Source organism: Lepisma saccharinum, chromosome 9, assembly GCF_977018435.1.
Source record: "Lepisma saccharinum chromosome 9, izLepSacc3.1, whole genome shotgun sequence".
Taxonomy (NCBI): Eukaryota; Metazoa; Arthropoda; class Insecta; order Zygentoma; family Lepismatidae; genus Lepisma; species Lepisma saccharinum.
In genome coordinates, this window is record NC_139237.1 from 36,924,842 (window position 1) to 36,948,246 (window position 23,405).

A 23,405-nucleotide genomic window follows, 5' to 3' on the forward strand; every position below is an offset into this window, starting at 1 on the left:
AACCACAATTTGAATATATTCAATATTTAATATACAATGTCACCAGGTACCATTCAAAATGTTCAGTAGTAAATTTTCGTTGCCCAAATTTTTCGCTCAAAAAGCACTTACAAAAATTCAGGTTATCTTTGATCTTGGGGCAGGCACTGTATTTAATTATTTAACTTACAATATGTTACCAGGTACATTTCCAAATGTTCAGAAGTAAATGTTTGTCGCCGATCAGATAATATGTTCTTGTACGCAGAGAAAGTTCTCTCCACGTCACAAGAAGTAACCGGAGCGTACTTCAGGAGGTGAATGTGGTCGGGAGAAATATAATTGGGAAGGTTAACTGTTTCACCATTGAGAATGCGGCTCACTGTAAATAAGCTGACGTAACCTGGGTTTCTTTCAGTCACTGCGTCAAATTTTCTTCGAGCTTTCTCTCCCACATCTCCTCCAACAGCAGACAGGTTCTTTCTTGCATCCTCATATATATCCATGGCTTCCAGGAGAGGAAGCCCAACAGTTTCAAGTTTTTTTATGCTTGTATCAATCCAACCAAAATTGCTGTTTATGTATGCCATATCACAAGCAAGTTTGGTGTCCTTGAAGAGATTTTGAGCAGTGCGTACCGATACAGCTGAGTCCGCCGAAAATGAGTCAAGCACAGATTTCACTTCTTCAAAATGTTCGTTGTAAAACTTACTTGCCCGGATCCAAGTGCCCCATCTAGTAAGAATAGGTTCCGGAGGAAGTGGTACACCTGGCAATTGTTCCTTGTAAACTTGCACACGTTGTGGTGCCTTCAGAAACACCTTTTTCGTGGAAGAAATAAGTTGGTTGACTTCCGGGAAATTGCCTCTCACCTCCTCAGCAATGCGTTGGAGAGCATGTGCCAAGCAAGTAAAGTGGATCAAGTTAGGATAAAACACTTTAAGTGCCGTAGCAGCTTTTAACATGTATGACGCACTGTCTGTGAACATGAGAAGAACCCTCTCTTCTTGTATGCCATCCGGATACAACAATTTAAGACTGTCATTCACAAATCGTGCTATGGTGGAATGATTAGTACGCTCTAGAACTTTGCATGCAATGAGATGTGGTGTAGATGGAGAATCAGCAATTAGCGTTCCAACAATGAAATTACTTACATACCGTCCCAAAGCATCAGTTGTTTCGTCGATGGAAGTCCACACATAGGAACTGCCTACTTCTGCCCTAATTGATTCTAAAGTTTCTTTGTAGGAATGTGGAAGATATCGCTTTCGAAGGGTTGACTCGTCAGAAAATCCAGAAAATCCCGGAACTTCGGTACTTGAATTTTATACCAAGGGATGTTTGCTGCAATCATTGCTTCGCACATTTCCTTGTAAAACACACTGAATGAAGAATCCTCTTGCATCTGGGTTAGTAAAACTTGCTTCTTTTCACTCCGTAGTTGTTTGTTTTTCACATTAAGTGAAGTTCGAACATGTTGATCTAATTGAGATTTCATAGTGCACCCAACTTTTTTATCGCAAACTCGACAAAAAATAACTTTACCATCCGTAGTAAATGCATCATCGACTGCTATCCAAGATCGCAACTTTTGAGATAACGAGGAGGTAGGCGGAGCCATTCCAGCTTTCTACAGCTAAAACACTGTTTAAATACTGAGGCAAGCTCTTCTTAAAACTCCAATGGTTAAAATGAAAAGGCGACGAAATATATATACGAAATTCTACGGTTGAGTTAACAATACTTCATTCAAGATTTGTCGCCGCCGGCTGCAAAAATCAAAACGATCACAACAATGTACGGATGAAAGGTAAGTGCCTCTCAGCGTTGTACTTGCCACCTTCCATTGTTGGTTCTCTTCGTTCGCTGTGTGTTGCTTGCCGCTCCATGTTACAAACTGGAAACTGAAACTGTCGAATCTTGATGTAATTGTTACGATGCGGCGAATCAACGAACTGCTATGTACGTACAACGAAGGCAAATCGCACTTTTAAGTTACTATATTTTTTAGACCTGGAAATGGGGAAGGGAAGTGAGAAGATACTTTTTTAACTAGTAAGCCAAAAGTTCATTGGATTTTCCTCTTAAGGACTGTTTTATGTAAAAAATATTTCATATCTTAGGAATATGTAACATTTAGTAAAATATGTAATATAAAACTTCACTGTGACATCTCTACTGACGTAATTCGTCAATATATTTTAATTCCACGCTTGTACATATAAAGGAAAAAATATGTAATTACATAGAAATCCGGGCTTTAGTGATGAGTGCAGGTGGGTTGGTGGCAGCAGGTTTCTTGGTGATAGTGGTGTGTGAGTCAGCTCCCCTTATTTGTTTGGTGACCAGAATGGAGGGTTATACACGGTTGACCAGGGCTTGGTGTAGGCAGAGGTTATAATTCTGGCAGGAGGTGGGTGAAGTGTTCAGGCACTGTCCCCTGAGGGCCATTGAGAATGGAATGTTTTTTTTGGTGTGGAATGGGTTGGAGCTGGAGAAGTGTAGGTATTGCATGTGGTTGGTTCGTTTTATGTGGATAGAGATAGTCAGGTGTCCTCCCTCGATGTGCATGTCCACATCCAGGAAGGTGATCTGGTTAGGGGAGTGCGTCCAGGTGAATTTTATAGAACGGAAGTGATTAAGTTGGTCCAGGAAAGCTGATAAGGATGGTTCTCCATGTGACCAGAGCATGAAGATGTCGTCGATGAAGCGGAGCCAGAGGAGGGGTTGGGTATCCAAGAACTCTTGCTCAAGTTTGCCCATGAAGAGGTTTGCATAGGATGGGGCCATTCTGGTACCCATGGCTGTACCTCGGATCTGTAGGAAATGTTTGTTTTCAAAGGTGAAATTGTTACATGTGAGGAAAAGGTCGGCTAGGTGGGTCAGGAAGTTAGTGCTTGCGTTGTAAGGTTTGGGTCTGCTATTGAGCTAGAAGTCTATGGAGCAGAGGCCATGGGAGTGGGGTATGTTGGTGTAGAGGGAAGTGATGTCGATGGTGTTTGGGGGCAATGGTGGAAGTGATTGGTGTCGCAGAGGTAGGAGGGCAGAGCTTTCACAAGAGGCTGGAGATGGTAGTCAACAAAGGCTGAGATTCTTTCTGTGGGTGACTTATAGCTGGACACAATGGGTCTACCAGGGTTGCCAGGTTTGTGTATTTTGGGCAGTAGATAGAAGGTGGGGGTGCAGGGATTATCAGGAATTAATATGGCCGTGGTAGGGGCTCTCAGGCCTTCAGGGGTGCCGTGGGTGTGAATGAAGTCCTGGATTTTGTTGAGGTGTTCGGAGGATAGGTCAGCTGTGGTGGATTTGTAGGTGGAGGGGTCAGCCAGCTGGCGGGTGGCTTCTGCCAGGTAATCTTGAGAGTTCAAGACCACCGTGGTGGACCCCTTGTCAGCTGGGAGGATTTTGATGTTATGTTTGTTGCGGAGATCTCTGAGAGCTTCCTGTTGGGAGGGGTTCAGGTTAGGTTAGGTTGGTTCAGGAGGTCATTTAAGAATGAGCTGTCAGAGGGGGTGGAAATGATGGCAGTAATATGCCTTTCCAAGGGGTGGTTAGTAAGGGATCTTGGGGGGAGGGGGGCTAAATTGAAGGAGGCTTGGGTGGGTTTCATTGTTAGTAGTTTGGAGTGGGGGGTTTTTAGCCCTGAAATGTTCCCATCAGAGGTTACGAGCAAAGGCGTGTATGTCAAAAAGCAGGCAGAATTGGTTGGGGGCAGTTGTGGGCAAGAAGGTGAGGCCTTTGGATAAAACAGCTATTTCATCAGTGCTAAGTTTATGGCTGTATAAATTGAGTACAGTCTGGTTGTTTTGTAGTGGGTTAGGATCATTGGTGGTCGTAGATCTGGTGGGGGTTGGTTTGTCCTTGGACTGGTTGTTTCCCAAGGTGCGATGTGTGGGGGTGCAGATTTGGTTTTCAGGGGGGTCTGTGGTAGTGTGGGAGGGGTGGGCAATGGTAAAGGGGGGTCAGGTATTAGCGGACATCTAGGTTTGGGACTGAAATTGGGCAGAAGTGGAAGGGGGAGAGTGCAGCCAGTCTGAAAAGCTTGACGGCAGAGATTGGAGAGTTTTTGGAGGTGTTTAGTGTTAAGGTCACTGGCGATGGAATGGGCGGTGTACCAGAAGGAGTCTATTTTGGGATGGTGTTTAACTGGGGTCAGCAACACACACACACAGATATATAAATAAAAATCTAAAATTTGCTTCAATGATATTTTGAAAATAGGTTCTTAGATTTTAAGTTAATTTGAAAAATGTAAAATCCAGAAGCCATTTATGGAAAATTTGGAAAGTAGTTTGTCATATTTTCAGAAGGAATAAAAAGAAAACAGTTTATCTGCAGCATAAGTTAGATCATGTAGCCATGTTCATTTTTAAAGTGCTTGTGTTGGTGGTGCACCTTTCCCTCAATGATAATTCAAACTTCAGTAAACCATGTTTTCACACACACACAAAAAAAAATCAGATAATATTTTATTAAGTTATTTGTGTACTAAAATATGAATGTGAAATGTTATGTTACAACCTTAGTGACAATGAAGTTCGACCAGTCACAAATATAGGAGTGCGTTGTGAAAGAAGGAGAACACATGCATATGCTGAACATATTTTATTCAGCAGGCTACATGGAACAAAGAAAAACATAAATTTCCGCTGCAACGCAGCAATGTATGGTGTCCACACAAAATAAAACATTTTCGTCCATCTACACGTGACATTGAAGTTCGACCACTGTTAGAGGGGATCCTGTTTACCATGGTGTGACGCCGCCCCGTCGGCGAATAACTGTGGCAATGCATCGGGGCATGCTGCGGATGAGTCGTTCAAGGTATTCCACATCGATGCAGTGGCATTCCTCCTGCAGGCAGGCGATAAGAGCAGCCACTGTCGTGGGTCCCCTCTGTTGCACACGTCGCTTAAGAACACGCCACACATTCTCAATGGGCGAGAGGTCGGGACTCGATGGTGGCCATGGCAGAGTTCGCACGTGATGGCGAGTCAACCATTCTCTTGTCAGCCGTGCTGTATGAGGCCTGGCATTGTCGTGTTGAAAGATGAGACGCCGCCTGTGGAACAGGTGCCTTCGCACTGTGGGAAGATGCCGCTCCAGTATGCGTGTATAGGCGTGTGCATTCACAATGCCCTCACAGACGTGTAGTGGGCCAACCCCAGATGCCGTCATGCATCCCCATACCATCACTGACGCAGGTTTTTGTACCCGACGTGCATAACATTTTGCTTCATTCTGTTCCTCCTTCCGACAAATGACTGTTTTCCGTATTTTCCCGTACACAACATTGAAAATTGATTCATCCGTCCACAAAACCCTGTTCCACTGCCGAAATGTCCATCCCTGGTACATTCGTGCCCACCGTAGTCGATTGCCTTTGTTCAAGATGGAAAGGAAGGGTTTACGTTTCGCCTTGTACACTCGGTAACCGCATCGCTGTAGGTAACGGCGAATGGTTCTGGTTGACACTTCAATGTGAAAGCGTTCTCGAGTCCACAGTCGTAATTCGGCCACAGAAACATGATTGTTGGTCTGGATATAGCACCTAAATATCCGTAGGTCACGGACTCTCAGCAGGCGTTTTCGACCGGGGGCCTTACCTGGCTGTGTAGTACCCGTATTTTGGTGGTGTTTGATGATGCAGTGGACGGTTGACTTGGGTAAGTTCAGTTGGCGCCCTATTTCCCGTTCACTGGGCCCATCCCGTTGCAACTCCACCACTCTTCTCCTCACGGTGTTGTCAATAGGTTTGCCCCTGGCCATGGTGATGATGCACTGCGGTTCCTCGGTGCACAGCACGTGCTTATATACGGCGGACTCCCTTATCGTGTCCGTGACGTCATGCTTCCGTCGAATGCGCCACTATCTGTAATTTTCCGTATGGGTCTGGTGCCTGGTCGAAGTTCAATGTCACGCATATAGTTCCCCGTTTTCGTTCTTTACGTGACCTTGGGTGCAACATGCTGGGATCACGATTCTTGCCTGCTCACACGCCTCCTCTTACACACATGCGTCACTTCTGCGGGTCACCCATTCCACCGCCTATGCCTCTGTGCATTTAATCACGTATTCCTTTCTGGTCGAACTTCATTGTCACCAAGGTTGTATTTTTTTGAAATCCTTGTTGTTTGGTTAACATTGTTGTGAAATTTTAAAAAGAAGTGAATTATGTGTAACGTAGATAGAATTTTTTTCTACAAGGCTGGAGGTTTTGCGAATGGTAGAAAAGAGGAATTGCTTAATATTTGAGGGGCTATAAAGATGAAACTAGGAAGTGAGACACACACACACAAACACACACACATGTGCACATCCACGCACACATACCCGCATGCCCATGCGCAAAAAAATGTGGTTTCTCACCAGTGTGGAAGGTTAAATGTGCTAGGTTACATCAAAATCTGTGATTATGGGTACAATGATCTAAAGTCCATTTTTTTTACTACGAAGTGGATATAAACAAAAGCATGTGTTCTGGAGAAAACCAGTGCAGCCCTATTGGTGGATTCTGGCAACAGCTCCTCCTCGGACATTTTGAACCCTCATAGATAGTGCATCTAGAAAAGTCTAAAAAACTAGAAATATATAGCGTTGTATGCTCTTCCAAGCAGTTACTAGCCTTATCCTTGCTTATGGATTCATAATCATCCATTAGTATAGCACTTACGTTGTTATTTACACATTGGAATGAAGGACGTTTTAGCCACTTGTCCATCACACTGCATTGGGCAGTGTTGCTAATTGTCAGAATTAAGTTGTCTTTAGTCTTGAAACTCTGTACTTGACAGAAGAGAAAACACCATTTCGGCTGCCAGTGACTGGCATTTGCCAAGCGAATCCCAATATTACACATGTGTATTTTTAATGTTTTGCCTATTTATCCTTTCCTTAAATCCCACGCATAACATGCCTAAATTCATAAATCTGCATTCCCAAATTATGTAAAAGAAATGTGCCAGTTGTATACACTGGCAAATGCTTCGAAGAAGGAATCCATAGAGGGAGGGGTCACAGGCTTTTCACTTGCAAATGGGCGAACTTGGCAACTGCAGTGTTGCTACCCGATCTTTAAAAGAGAACGCACCATTCCTGTTCAGTATTGTCACAAAGCTGATATCCTATCCAATTTCTGAACAGCCAACTTTGCGACTACAAAGTTGAATATGTTCCAATGCATCTTTGCGTAACAAGACCATACTATTTCTTGCAATTTCTTGTTTCTAAGGTACACAGTAAAACTATCATATTTGGAAACACTACTTTCCTGGAAAAGGCTGCTTCCACCTTCAAGCAAACGGTTATTTATAGCTTCCTGAGCTGTAAACCCTCGCAAACCTGTTCGATAGCAGTCAATGACTCAATAGTAAAGTTTGGAGGAATAGTTTCGGTTGTCGTGTGGTGGTTCTCGAGATTTTACGTCATGTTGTATCAGTTGTGTCATTGTTTGTTAATATAATTGCTGCAGCCGGAAGTGTTATCAAGCATCCTCGTGGGAAACCTTTGACAAGTGGTGAGAAGAAAATTGTGCTGAACGTGTTCAATTACCTTACACTGAAGAATCCAGAGTGTTGTGTGGACCAAGTGGTATCGCTGACTTCTGAATGCACAGGTGTTTCGAAAACAAGTATTTACGCGGCGCGCAAGGAAATCGAAGCGAGTGGTAAGGTGGTTACTCCGAAAGGAATGAGAGCCAAACAAAAATGCGGATCACACATTTTAGACGATTTTGCACTTGCCGCTATCAGAAGGATATCTTGGATAAAAAGTTGCCTACTTTAGATAAATTATTATTTGAAATTAATAATGATCCAGACGTGTGCAAGATTAGTTGTTTGATGCTGCACAAAATGCTACGTGATTTAAATTTTGAATTTGTGCACCAAAAGAATCACAGCGCTCTTATTGACCGTGACGACGAACTTTGGAGAAGACTCTATCTTCGTGCAATATGTCAATTTCGTATCGAGCGGTAGGAAAATATACTATCTGGACAAAACTTGGGTTAATGAGGGTCATACTAGGAGTATGCATTCTCATCCGGTCTTAGTGTTGGCTTAAAGAATCCCACCGGAAATGGAAAGAGAATCACCATTCTTCATATTGGAAGCAATGATGGATTCCTACAGAATGGACTGCTGTTTTTTGTATCTCGGTCCTCCAAAGACTACCACGAAGAAATGGATGGCAAAGTGTTCAAGGATTTGTTTCAAAACATTGTTCTGCAATTGGAACCACAGTCTGTTATTGTAATGGACAATGCTCCTTCCCATAGTGTAAAATGTGAAAGGATTCCGACAACAGCATGGAGAAAGGATGACATTTGTGAGTGACTGAGAAACAAAAACGTTCCACATGAATTCAATCAGTTAAAGGCTGAACTGCTTGCAAAAATAACTTCCGTCAAAACAAATTATGACAAATTTGAAATCGACGAAATTGCTAGGGACCATGGATATACTGTTTTGCATTTACCACCTTACCACTCTAATCTGAACCCAATAGAGTTAATTTGGAGCCAAGTAGGAGGACGCGTTGCAACACACAATACAAGTTTCAAACTTCTAGATGTAAAGCTCTTGTTGTTGGAAGGACTTGAGAATGTCACCCACAAGAAATGACAGGATTGTATTCGTCATGTGGAAAACGAAGAAAAAGCACTGTGGCAAATGGACGGGTTGCAAGAAGCAGCTGTCGAACGATTTATCATCAACCTTGACGACGATTCCGAAATCTGATTATGTGTATGATGAGGAAGATGACTCCTTAGATGGTATATTACCCATTGAAGACAACTGACGTCGTTGGTAAGTTGTTGCTTTTATTTTATTTTATTTTTCGTATTTACAACATTATTTATTTTAAAACAAATAGTTACGTTTAAAAAGTCATGTTATATACGTATTTCTTATTCAAACACATTCTCTTATTGACGCGTTGTAAAAAAATCTGACATTGAGGCCAACTCGCGCATTAATACAAATTTCGGTAACTTACAGGCCATGCCTACTTCATTCTAAAGCTGCATGGAGAATAGTTGAACTTATGTGGAACGACCCATTTACATTGTATACATGTGCATTATACCTTTATATTCATATGATGCTAAAATAGCAGAACTTTGCAATTACAGACTGCTTATATAAATATCATATCAGAAAGATTATTAGCAATTTTACCACTAAGCCAATATCGGCCTGTACATTAAAGTACTGATTAATCTGTACCACCCTATTTAATAAAGGTGGGGTTCAGCCAGAACCAATGCCAGTGGTAAGTATAAGTGGCAATTTATTCACCAATACTAGTGGATACTTTTCTGGAGTTTGGCTATTTCTTTATTTATTTCTATTGTAGTCTACGGTTATTACAAACATAAAAACACAGTTTTCGTTGTGACGTTTTCAGGAGAACACATGCTCCCTTCACACGTCACAACGAAAAACTGTGTTTTTATGCTTGTAATAACCGTAGACTACAAGAGGAATAATTCTACAATGCAAGCAATGCATACATACAAGATAAATGATTTTTTTGGAATCCACAAAAATCCTGGGAATTATGCAAAATAGAAATTTTTCATTTAAAACATTCATATTGGATTTTACATGGCAGCTGCCGCAATCTTGTAATTCTTGAATTTTTTAAAATGAATCTCTGGTATGTTGATGCATGTAATTGCAGTGAAATACTTACATATTAATATCAGTGCATATTTTGAGCAATTTTTAAGCATCTGTTTCGGTATTGGTGAGAATCATTAAAAATAGTAGCTTTGCTATTAAATGAAGTAGTAAAATAAACATCCAGCACTTGCCCCCCCCCTCAGTTTTCTGCTAGCCTTCCACCTTTCTATTTTATATATTTTAAGCCCCTTTCCCCCTTTTTTAATGTTTTAAACTTCTTGAGAAGACTGACGATGGCTTAGGAAATGGGACTGGGCATCGGGACATTGTGCATCGGTTTTGGTTTTAGTTGCTGTTTTAAGTCCACTTTATGCACAGTAAGGCTAATCGGGACTGGACCTACAGTTTACAGTGGAATCCGAACCACTTGTGCCCCCACCTGGTATCGAACCCGGGACCCCTTGATTACAAGGCAATGACGCTACCACTGCGCCATGGGGGAGGCCATTGTGCATCGGAAACAGAACAAAAAGTATTTTTTAAATTTTCTTCTTGTGAAACAGTGGTTTTGCAAACATTCAAGATGTATTAAATTTTTAAATCTCTCTACTTGTTATAACTGTAATCTGTGTTCTCCTGAAATATAATAATATCGTGCGTCCATTTCGATCTTCAGCCGAGAGATCGAGAGAAGCTTGGCAGGCGGCGCTGACGGAGATGCAGACATTTGCAGCCTGTAATGCCCGCTTATTTTTATGGACATATGGAGACATTTATATAAATATTGCAAATCGAGCACTAACCTGTGTTATAAGAGTACGGTTTTAATTTTAGTAGCTTAGTGGCTGTATGTGCTGATGATTTTGACATGCCCACCTCTTGTGAAAAATGGCGTAGAGGTTTGTTTGGAGAACGTTCTAACGCTGCACCAATATCATCGAGTTTTGCTTCGGTTAGAATCAGTCGTTTTTGCTTAGGTGTTTTAAAATTTAACGATCCAGTTTCTCGTAATTTAAGGACAAGATGTCTAACCGTATCTCTGTGTGGAGTTGAAACGCCTGGGAATTTCTGTACAAATTGCCTACACACGTCTCGACACGAGTCTGTTTTCACGTACGTGTCATACATAAAAAATCTTTGTTCTAACGTGAACCTTGCGGCTGGCATTCCAATCGTCTCACTGACACAACACACATACACACTGCTATAACACAAACAAGTAACTGCAAGTAACCAAGAATAACACTCTTGCCCACAGTACGAAATTAACACGCTCTTGGTTTACATTGCTCGCCACTATATTCACAACTCTGTCTTCATCTAGTCGCGAAGGAACAAAAAAACTCGAGCTCGGATATTTCGGATTGCAAGGAAGCTCACGAAAACCATTCACTTTTAACGGTTTTGTCTGCAGCGTAATCTTGATACAGTGTTGCACATTCGAAACCTCCAAACGATTCCCATGGCCACAAAACTCTTTCAAGGATATAAACTTAAGCAGGACGTTACTGGTCAAAACTATGATTAAAATCCTTTATTATCTGTGGCTCTTAACATCGTTTCTATAGCGTATTTATTTGTGTATATAAGAGCAGAACTTGGATGAATTACAGAAGAACTTTTGCGTGATATAACCCAGGTTAGTGCTCGTTTTGCAATATTTATATAAATGTCTGCATATGTCTAAAAATAAGCGGGCATTACAGGCCGCAAATGTCGGCATCTCCGCCAGCGCCGCCCGCCACGCTTCTCCCGATCTCTCGGCTGAGGATCCAAATGAACGCACTGTATAAAGTGTGTGAACCTTAAAAAAGGCAGTGGGTGGGAAAAAATTTCTGTTGAATAGAGTTGGAATTTTGTGAGGTGAAAACATGACACTATTTCTTCCAGCTGGATGTGGAAATAAACAAGTTACGCCTGAACATAGTGGATGATCCGGAGAAAGTCAAAGCAGATCTTTTGGAGAGCCAAGTGCGGCAGAAAGAAGTTGATGTTGAGCGAAATGAAAGTGCAGCGAGACTTAAATATGTGAAGCAGGTTGTGGACAAATTGAGTAAAATAATTCCAGTAGTTAAAGAGGCAAAGCAGCTCCAGAGGGAGGTGATTGCACTCCTCAAAGAAATGAAGTAAGTGCTCTGTTATATTTTATGTCTATTAATTTGTCTTCCCATGTTGCAGCATGATACGATGCAAGGGGTTCCTGCATTCAAATCCCAGCCTGTACATGGCTGTCCTCTGTGAATGTCCTTGCATCAATTTCATCATATTAACATTCATATAAAATAAGCCAATCTTCGGTTATTGCAAGATCTGATTTAATATGTCATATAAAGTTGGAGAGTTAACAATTTTAGCTTCGTTAGGAGAAATCTCAACCAGGAATTCCTTGAATTCCCAAAAAAATATTATTGCTTTCTGGGTGAATTTTCTTTGCAGACATGAACAATGGCCACAATACATTTTTAGGAGAGGGTAGTCTTTTATTTTGGCTGTCACCCTTTAACTTCATTGAAGATTTATGTTATTATATTGAGATGTCACCTAGATGTTGGATGGTCCCTTTATACGTGGGTTGGAGATTTATTTATTTATTTACAAATGATACAAAAGAGATACCTCTGTGAATCTTTTACAGCCCTTTGATGTAGTCACTAGCATTGTGTACAACTGTTGCCAGCGATGCGGAAGTCGTAGTATACCCGTAGCAGCGCCTGTTTATGTTGATGCTTTGAATGGAATGGTCTATTGCTTGAAGAATCTCTGGAACAGTTCGGAAGCTTCATCTTAGGGATCAAATCAAAGTCACAGGGGATGGTAGAGCACCTGCCAGTGCCATCGAGCTAACAAATCAGCCACAGTGTGCTACATGAGCCTGGGCATTATCCTGCAAAATGATGGGAGGATACAGCAAAAAGTGTTGCCTCTTCTTTCGCAATGCAGGTTGAAGGTAACGCAGATTCCCCACATGTGTCACGAATACCTTGATGACACTATCGTGCTCTACGGCTGCGGTCACATTCAATCTTTATCCAACTCTGCTGTTCCTGCTTCAAAAACATTGTTGTGACTATGCAACTTTAAACCATCAACTCCAATGATACTCTTATTTCTCTTGTCACTGTGCATGCACCTAGTGTTTGAAGAAAGAGTCTATTTACTGGGACGTAGGTTAGGTGTCAAACTAACATGTGGTATAAGCAAGAGTACCAGTTCCGTTACATGTCCAATATACAACAGTGTTGCCATTATTAAATCTCCAACCCACGTAGATCACGAAAAAGAGGTGATCATCATAATTTATTCTTTCCGTAATGAAAAAGTTAATATGATATTATATGAATGTAGAGTTGGAAGTGGTCGGAGAAAAAAAACAACTGCTTTTTTGGGGGATAACAGTTTTTCTTTCGTGGCTTTTTCGGCTTTTTTCCCCAATGTGTTTCAAATCAATGAAAATACTTTACTTGGCTGCATTTCTCTTGTTTCACAGCTTTCATTTATATCTCTACTGTAAAGGATGCCCACATCTAAATTTAAAGTCCACCTTTTGATATGGAATTTATAGCTAGATAAAGCAGTTTGCAAAAATGATGGCTTTTTTGAATGGATAGTTCTTCCCAAATGTAATCTTCAAATTTCAGTGGGTCTGAAAATATGTCTACGTAGTATATACACAAACTCACATAACTTGAGTAGTGCTGCACGTATATTTTGTAAATAGAATGTAATAGTATAGTACAATTTTCAATGTTTGGTTCTTTTGTTTGAATTGTTTTTAGTCCACTTTATGCATAGTTAGGATCATTGGGACTGGACATACAGTTTAAAGTGGGATCCAAACCACTGTGCAATGTGCCTCCACCGGTTATCGAACTCTGAATTATTTAATTACAAGGCCACTACATTATCACTACACCATGGGTTAGGCACTTTTTAATGTTTGAATTTACATACAAAACAAGAAAACGAAGAAATCTTGCTACATCTTTTAACACAATCAAATGCTACCTTGATGATACAGTTTCTTCTTGAACTTTGACTATGAATGAATATCTAATATCAAACTCCTTGACATTTGTATTCGCATAAAATATTTGTAACCTGACATTTGAGTGTAACGTATAATTTGGCTTAATGGCCACTAAACTAGGTCATGGTGTATTTTGGTCACCTAGTGTAGAGATTCTCAACTGTTGAGACCACAGCATGGTAAATTCAGTTTATAAAAGCCAATGCCCTGCTCAAAAAATTCAAATTTCTATTATTTTTAAGCTTTATACATTAATATGCACCCTTGAAATTAAGTGTTAATAATGGAATATGGTATGTGCATAGGCTTGTTGACAAATATAAAATTGGGTGTAAAACAGTTGGCAATCATTTGATCTAATGAACTCTTGTGACCTGGTATATATGCCAGGCCCCAGTACAGGGCCACAGCCTGGTACTTGAGAGGCATTGCAATAGTGCATGGTGGTACCAAAATGAGGCAGAAACTGAAATAGATTGGCCACAAATGGCAATTTAAAAAGATAATCTCGCTTTCTGCCAGTAAAATTTTTTGTTTCTTTAATTAATCCCACTTTATGCTCAGACAAGTTAATTGGGATTGGACCTACAGCTTAAAATGGGACCTGAATCACTGTGCCTTTATTGGGGATTGAACCTGGAAACCCTTGAATACAAGGTGATAACATTACTTTATGCCACCAGCAAGCCTGTATCTACTGAAAGGACCATGGGGCCATGCCCCTCCTCGATCTATGAAATATTTAAATATGAGCCTATAGAAAGCCAGAAAAATAACTTCGACGATTTTTCACATTTGTAAAAAAATTCAATTTTGTCATGATTAGTTTTCTTGTGTAAAGAGGCACATTCTAGAAGTCTGCAGTCTGGAATTTTGGTAGTTTTAGTTTTATAACCATCGATTGACGTTTTCCATGCCCATGGAAATGGGTCAACAGAAATAAAGAATTTATTATTATTATTAATATGCAAGGCTACCAGATGTCCCAAATTAGTTGGGACTAACTAACTAACTAACTAACTAACTCTCTAGCCTTCTTAAACCCGAAGGTTCATGGCTGCAGCAACACAGGCCTTCCATCTGTCCCTATCTTGAGCAAGATCTATATACTCTTTTCCATCCCTACCGATTTCCTTTAAATCCATCTCAACGTTGTCCCTCCATCTTCGTCTTGGCCTTCCTACAGGTCTCTGAATCCTGTAAACTCCTCTTTCCTCTCCCATTCGTGCCACATGGCCTGCCCACCTAAGTCTTCTTGATTTAATTATTCTAATAATATCTGGACATGAATACAAATTATGTAGTACTAAATTATGTAACCTTCTCCACTCACCTGTCTCCTCATCCATTTTAGGTCCAAATATTTTCCTAAGGATCTTATTTTCAAATACTCTCAATTTATGTTCCACTTTCAATGTAAGGGACCAAGTTTCACACCCATATAATACTACAGGCAAAATTACTGTTTTGTATATTTTAACTTTTAGTTTCTTAGATATTAAACGAGAAGACAAAAGTTTATGAAGAGAGAAGTAACATGTTTCCTGAATTAAGCCTACTTTTTATTTCCTCTTTAATATAATTTTCATTTGTTAATATTACTCCTAAGTATTTGAATTTGGAAACTGGTTCAAACGAGTTGTTATCAATAATTAGATTTTGATTATTACCTAACACTTGGTTTCGGTCTGTAAGCATATATTTAGGTTTTTCTTTGTTAACTTCCAAACCTATCTCTTTAGCAGGTTTGAAAAATATTTTAGCATTATTCTTAATTGTATTTATATCATCCCCTAATAAGTCTACATCATCTGCATATGCTAACAACTGAGTCATACCATTTAATTTTAGTCCTTGGTTAGTTTCTTTTACCTTCCTAACAGCATATTCTAAGGCAAAATTAAAGAGCAATGGAGATAATGCATCTCCTTGTTTTAACCCATCATGAATTGTAAATTTGTCAGACATATTAATACCCACACGAATTTTACTTTCTGTTTCACTGGTGCATATTTTTATCATACTAACAAGCTTCTTAGGTATTCCAAACTCTACTAATATATTATATAATTTCTCTCTTTTGACCGAATCATATGCTTTTTTGAAATCAATGAATAGCTGATGGACATTTTGATTATATTCCCACTTTTTTTTCAAGTGTCTGTCTGATGTGAAAAATTTGATCTGTAGTTGATCTGTTACGTTTAAATCCACATTGATAATCACCTATAATTTCATTAGCATATGGGGTAAGTCTTGTTAAAAGAATGTTAGATAATATTTTATATGTTGTTGAGAGTAGAGAAATTCCACGGTAATTATTGCAGTTCATTTTATCACCTTTTTTAAACACAGGAACAATTATGGAGTCTTTCCACTGTTGAGGGATTTCTTCTTTATTCCATATTAAACAAATTAATTTACGAATTTGACATATTAATGAATTTCCATCATATTTAATTAACTCAGCTGGTATTAAATCAATGCCAGGTGCTTTGTTATTCTTTAGCCTTTTAATAGCATCTTTAACTTCAGTCAAGTTAGGTTCTGGAACTAAAGGTTCTGCTGTGTGTACTTCATTTACTTCTGATTTATCTCCTACATGAACATTTAAAAGGTCATTAAAGTAGTTCTTCCATCTATTTAGAATATCACTTGGGTCAGCTAGAAAATCACCTTCTTTATCTTTTATCAAGTTTACTTTAGGTTGCCACCTCTTTCTAAATTCATTTACACCTTTATATAAATCTCTGATATTTTTGTTTTTGCTGTTTGTTTCAATTTCGTTAATTTTGCTTTTCAAGTAATCTTTTTTTTTTTACTTCTAAATGTGCTGTTAACTTCTTGCTTTATTCTATTATAATTGCTTAGATTTGTATCATCAGAGTTATTTAACTACCTAACTCTAGCCTGTTTTCTTATTTTTATTAGATTATGACATTTAATTTTAAACCTTGGCTTACTTTTTTCTTGGTTTATGGTATCCTATACTTTCTATAGCTGCTGATTCTATTGCATTACGTATGTGCTCCCAATTCTTATTTACATCTGTTTCATTTATATTTTCATCATCATTTAAATCCTGCAAAACATCAAATCTATTTGACAGTTTAATTTGGTAATCTTTCTTAATTCTTTCATCAGCAAATTTTCCTGTATTAAATTTTAGAACTTTTAGATTTTGTTGCTTATGATTTATCACTGAGAGTCTTTCTCTTAATTTAGCAATTACTAAATAATGGTCACTGGCACAGTCAGCACCTCTATGTGTACGAACGTCAATTATACTAGTATGCCTTCTCTTATCAATGAGAATATGATCTATCTGATTATGAGTTTTACCATCTGGAGAAGACCAGGTATATTTATGGAGAACTTTATGTTTAAAAGTGGTACTTTTCACAATTAAATTCTTTGAGGTTGCAAAAGTAATCAATCTTATACCATTATCATTACTTAATTCATGAAGACTTTCTTTACCAATCGTGGGTTTCAATGTCTCTTCTTTGCCAATCTGTGCATTACAGTCACCTAACATATCATACTGAGAAAATTTATCAAAGACCTGTTCTAACACTGCATAAAAATCATCTTTAGTATTATCATCTTTATCTTCCGTTGGTGCATGTATGTTTATTAAAATAATTTTACACCACCTACCCTGTAAAACTGCATATGATATCCTATCATTAATAAATTCTACTATTTTAAGAGCCGAGATAATTCTATTATTTATGAAAAAGCCTGTTCCAAAATTATGATTTTCAGTACCACCATAGAAAAAAGTATAATTTTTAGTTTTACAGTTCCCTTCTCCTGGCCACCTAACTTCCTGGACAGCAACTACATCTAATTTATACTTAACTATCTCATTAACTGTACACTGAAATGCCCCAGGCCGGTAAAGGCTCAGAACATTCCAGGTGCCTAATTTAATATCCTTATTCCTAACGTAGATCTTATCCTTAGTCCAGGGACCTCCCAAAGTAGTCCCCACCCGGAGATCCGAATGGGGGAATATTTTACCTCCGGAATATTTTACCTTGGGAATATCCATGGCCTCATACTGCTGTTTCTTGACATGTCTTTTTACAGTGCAGAGTTGTCAGCTCTACGCCTAACCCCCAATATGAATGGAGGACCGCATGTGTCGTTGGTCAGCGGATCCCTCGGATCTAGCTGGGAGGATCATATAGTAGTCCACCAACCATACCCCACTTCTGCCGATTGTGGGATGCTCATAGAGCCATGACAGGACAGCTCTGTACAGGAAAACCTCGTTAATACGATATTGGTTAATACGAAGTACCCTTTAATCCGAAGTTCTTCCCATTCCCAAGCCGATAAGATAGGATTTATAATGTATTTCAGTATGGATAAATCGAAATACGGATAATTTTTAATACGAAGTTGTTTACAAGACCCTTCCGCAAAACTGGTTTCGCTTAATTCGAAGTAGACACCTGTGTAAGTTGACAAGAGAAGATCGAATGTGGAGAGAGCTTGGAAGTTATTTTAACTTGACCTTGACATGTTTCCTTGTCCTAAGAGCTGCTGACAACTCGAGGGAAGCAGCCCGAAGTTCCTGCTAGACATTGACATTCTTTGTCAACCGCTGAATGCGGCACCTTGGAAATATTCACCAGTGCTAGATGAGAAATGCGAGATAAGATCGCATGAATGTTCCAAAATACAAGATACGTGGCGCCTGGAAGTCTCACCCATCTGTCTAGCTCTGAGCTCGAGATAGAGCAATTTTCCGTGAGCGAGGAACTTTTGGCCTGGTAGCCGACAACTTCCGGTAACCACTTTCATTAAAAGCATGTTCTTTGTGCCCTGTAGAACTTTATAAAAAAAATGGGAAACTATTACAGATAATCAAAGCCGCATAGGCCAACTAAAGATCGTCAACCTGCTTAATGCGTTGTCATCTAGGTTTCCCGCAAAAGTTGACGTCGATCTTATGTATGTTGCAACTCCAGTTTTCCACTTCATACGTTTCCCAACTGTGCCGGTTATAAAATTTGCCAAAACAGTGTTTTGTTGTCTGAGTGACTTCTCCCCTTTATCTATCAGCAAATGGGGGGTGGGGGGGGGTGGGGGGTTGTCCATTGCTAATTGTTTCGGCCACGATTTTCTTGCTCGTGTGCGCACATGGGCTCCTTTCCTTTGGCGTCTAAGAAAAAGCAAACAGTTCTGAATACCTTCTTCAAAACGAACAAAAACTGCATGATAAGTAAAAGAAAAGTGACCCCCTTCCTTCTCCTACAACAACAGCTCATTATCCGCCACTAGTGTGCATGGTAATGTGATAATCGCAGAATTCAGGTCCCTCTTTCTTGTTTGAATGCAGCTGTCTGGATAGGAAATATTGCCCGTATTATTGTCTGTTGCATGGTAAAACGAAATGCAAGGATCATTTTTTTTTCACACTGCTAGTAAAAGTTCAGTCTTCGACAACTGTGTTATGTTTAAAATGCCGATGATTTCCCTTCTGCCACCTGCTGCTCTAACTTCCAGCCGGTCTCATTGTGTTTACGCTGCAGCTGACGCCAGTGTTTAGTCTAACGTCTGGAAAGCTCTCGCTTGCCGATAACTGCAATGACTCATTTAGTGGGAAGGAATAAGCCTCATTGTTTTGAATCTTGCAAAGCCATATAATCCCCGCTTTTCTTCAGAACCATTAGCGTGCTGCTGTTAAAAAACAACAACAACAAAAAAAAAACAACGCAATGCTCAATGTAGAAGTACGAGAGGAAAAGTTTTGGCGGAGCGAGTGTTTGACCTCCAGAATACTCCTGAAACCTACAATAAATTGTCGATTAATCTGAAAATACGCAAGTTTCGTAAAGCTTGTTTTTAGTTCATTTTATGCTGATGAGCAAAGCGGGACTAAATATACAGTTTAAAGTAGGATCCAAACCAGAGTGATTATCGAGTGCGGCACTGTTTAATGTGTCCTAGGATACACATTCAGTGCAAACAGATTGCAAGTTGTGTATTTACTTTTTCAGAGTGGATTACAATGCAAGATGAGGAAGAGTTTGAACTGATCCCTGCAAAGGAGGAGGGGGGGGGGGGCGGATATGAAGTTAACTGAAGCAAGGAATACGTGACTTTTTTTACGGTGTGTTTTAGACAGCCGAACCAGGTACAAAATTTACAGCCACGATTTTTATGTTTTGTTTTGTGCCAGGGAAAGGTTGTGTTCTCTCCCAAGAGAATCTTCTCTTACCAGTTAATCCTGTAACAGACAATGTTCTAGTGAACGCACATAAAATCCAATATTCATTCTGTCCGATTATCTCCCATCTCTTGCTCGCGCCAGTGTGACTACTGTCAAGATTCTTCAGAGTTTCACTTCTTGCAATGAACGAGATTGTTTTCCTTTCCGTAGGTCTCCGTGCAAACGGGTTTCTTATGAACTAAAATTGTAAGAATTTCGTGGAAGAGCACCGACTTTGCACAATTAAAAGAAAATACAGTTTTTTAAAATACTTTTTGCCACAACATGCATCCCGTGCATAACCGGTTGTCTAACTAGGCAGGGTAAATGGTGTTAACAGTCTCCTTGGAATCTTTGTGTCCGCGTAAGCTCAGTGTTCTCATTTTATGTAAAATTTTTTACACTTTCTTTAAAACGTTCAATATTATTATATAGTACATATAAAGCTCATTTTCTGAGCTACCACCAAGTATAAAACATCCTTTGTGGTGGTAATTTATACTCTACTTTATTTACACCTGAAAACAGGCACCATCTTGAAAAGTTTGGATAACTCGAAGTCGTTTAATACGAAGTTGACATTTTTTAGTCTCTTGAACTTCGTATTAATGAGGTTTTCCTGTATATATAATTTTATCTATCAATCTTATCATCTATTAACTTTTCAAAGAACCCACACCATCTTCATAAATTGGACACAACCATTGATCACATTTTCCTACCCTCGTCTTCAAATACAAGAAGACATAGGATCAAGCATTGAATGAAATGAAGATGTCTTCCCATTTCGCCATCTTGGCATTGGAGCTTGAGGTATTTCCTATATTGTTTCATATAACATTAGTTTTGTCTGGTAGCCATGTCTGCGGCATCAAACTCCAAACTTTTCTTTAAGTCCTAGCATGAAAGTATTTCCAACCTATCCTTCACCTAAACAAAAATAGCATGAGCCTTCGACTCGTCTCAAATGTATCACTAGGCATGAAGTGTACCTGTCTATCCTAAAACTAAACTAAGTCTCCACACATAACAAGACATACAGATAAAATATAGTAGTCAAAGTAAAATATTGGTGCCTCCGCAATGACGCAGTGGTAGCATCGTCACCTTGTAATCAAGGGGTCCCATGTTCGATACCCGGTGGAGGCATATAGTGGTTCGGATCCCACTTTAAACTGTAGGTCCAGTCCCGATTAGCCTTAATGTGCATAAGGTGGACTTAAAAACACCAAATCAACCAATCAAAGTAAAATCTTGAACACATTACATATGAATTATAAAGTATAATATACTGATTATACTTTATTATAAGTTATTATATTATTAGTTGGGACAGCCCATTCATTTTCTTCCCTTTTCTGGCTTTTTCAAAGCAGTCGTCATGAGAAAATATATCTTTATTTTTTGGTTATCTCACATTTAAACATGTTTTTTATAATAATAATAACTGCTAACACGTATAATTTAATTTTTATATGTATTATTTTCTAAACAAAGAATTATCATGGCTGTTCAATGATAGTGGTATAAAAAAATTTAGGAAACCTAAAACCATTGTTAATTTGTGGAACACAGTACTACCTGAAAACTTCCGAGAATTGAATGTAAATAATAAACACCACGCTGTACACCGTGTGACAGCCTTTGCCAGTAAGCGACTAGTATATGTTGCAGATTGGTGGGTGGGGGGTATATATTTTTTCCGTTTCTTTGGACCATAATACTGCAAATATACAATTTTATGTTTAGCTCTAGTACCTACTCCAACAGCATTTTGCCGACCGCTGTGGCAGAGTGGTTAACAAAGTATGCTACGACACCAGAGGGGTCCCGGGTTTGAATTCTGGCCTGGGTGTTGTTTGTTAGTATGTTTCTTCATCAATTTCATCATATCATCACTCATCCTCATCATCACGATTAGACTTGGCAGGAAAATGATGTAAAATAACCTAATTCAATCAACCCTACAGAATTTTAGATCTTCTCTTTGTTCCACATTTTCGGATCTCCACCCTCCTCCAAGGACGTAATTCGGACCTATGGACTCCACCAACCCCCGAAAGACTTACCAAATTCGAAAGTGAAATATTGAAAATATACTTCATAATTGGGAAAAGAGAGATGTGGTAGTATATAAATAAGGAGAAACTAGTACTCACTTTTATCCTCCAACGAGGATGGTGGCAGTGGCCACTGAAATTAATTGAAAAAGAAGAAAAAGTGGCTTTGTGGATAAAAGTGAGTACTAGTTTCTCCGTATTTATGAAAATATACTTGTTTAGCATTTGTTGTATAGTTTGTTATTCACTTCTGTTGAATTTATTGCAAGGCAATGATTATATTGAGATCACATGGCTTTGAAGGACAGTATCAGATTTATGGACGCTACTATTTATACACAAAATATTAATGAGAAACTTTGCTTTTCATCAACTAGATCCTAACATTCCTTTTTGTTATTCAATAAATATTGAATTCTATGTCTACTTGACATTAAATTTCTTAACTGTACTGTTGTTTCATACAAATTTTGGTAGTCTTAACTACACATAAGCTAGATAATGAATATGTAGTTATATCTCTCTTCTTATACCTTGTTTTTACCTATTCACATAATAAGAATACAGTATTAATTAATTTATGCATTATGAATAGACCAATAAATTATGTTAATGTATTAATTTCATGTATAACATTCAATCAAAAATCTAGCCATTTTCCAACAACAGTACGTGCATTTATAAGTAACTTTGGGGGGGGCCTCCCCGATGTGCTGTGGTAGTGTTGTCGCCTTGTAATCAAGGGGTCCCAGGTTCGATACCTGTTGGATTCACATAGTGGTTCGGATCCCACTTTAAACTGTAGGTCTAGTCCTGGTTAGCCTTACTGTGGGTTGTATTACCAACCACGGTAATATGATATAATAAAACATGTGGGTTCGATTTTATACAAAATAATAATTTAATCCATAAGTAAGAATATACAACATGGCTAACTCCATGTTTGACAATCCAAATCAACAAAACAATTGAACATCTATATTCAAAGATATAACAACATCATAGATGTTTCACAATCTAGCTACTGCAACTTTCCTCTTCTTCCAAATGACAGCTGCAGCCTTCAGGTGGTTTCCTCCTTCTAAAAGATCGTCATGGACTGTTCACTGCTGAGGCGGTAACAGCTTCCTCTCGCTCAGTCTGCGGTCTATCCTCACCAGCCCTGTCTTGTGATGGCATGGAAGATCCAAAAATTATCTTCTGCTCTGTCCACATCCGACATGTTTGATTTAAACTTCACTTGATGCAGGTGTACCCTTCTCGTTGTTCCACCGACATTGACCAATAACAAGCATCTTCCTAAATGACCCGTAACTGTAGCTCGTACGTATTTTGGAAATCTGGATGTATAATTTCTTGTCCACACTATACTTCCAATTGATGGTAATTCTTCGTTCTTATTGATCTCACTTCTCACCACTTCCTTCTCCATTATTTTCGACCAGGACCAATTATAGATATTACGAGGTTCATATGACAAC

The 23,405-nt window shown here is 39.1% G+C and overlaps 1 protein-coding gene across 3 annotated transcripts in view; it reads left to right on the forward strand.

The window, feature by feature from the left end:
- The window catches only part of LOC145992614 (uncharacterized), a 69,125-nt gene that overhangs the window by 32,577 nt on the left and 13,143 nt on the right, over positions 1-23,405 (forward strand). For all 3 annotated transcript variants that reach the window (XM_083128973.1, XM_083128974.1, XM_083128972.1), the window contains exon 6: positions 11,502-11,737. In XM_083128973.1, the coding sequence (XP_082985099.1) occupies positions 11,502-11,737 (236 nt within the window). The remainder of the gene's footprint in view (positions 1-11,501; positions 11,738-23,405) is intronic.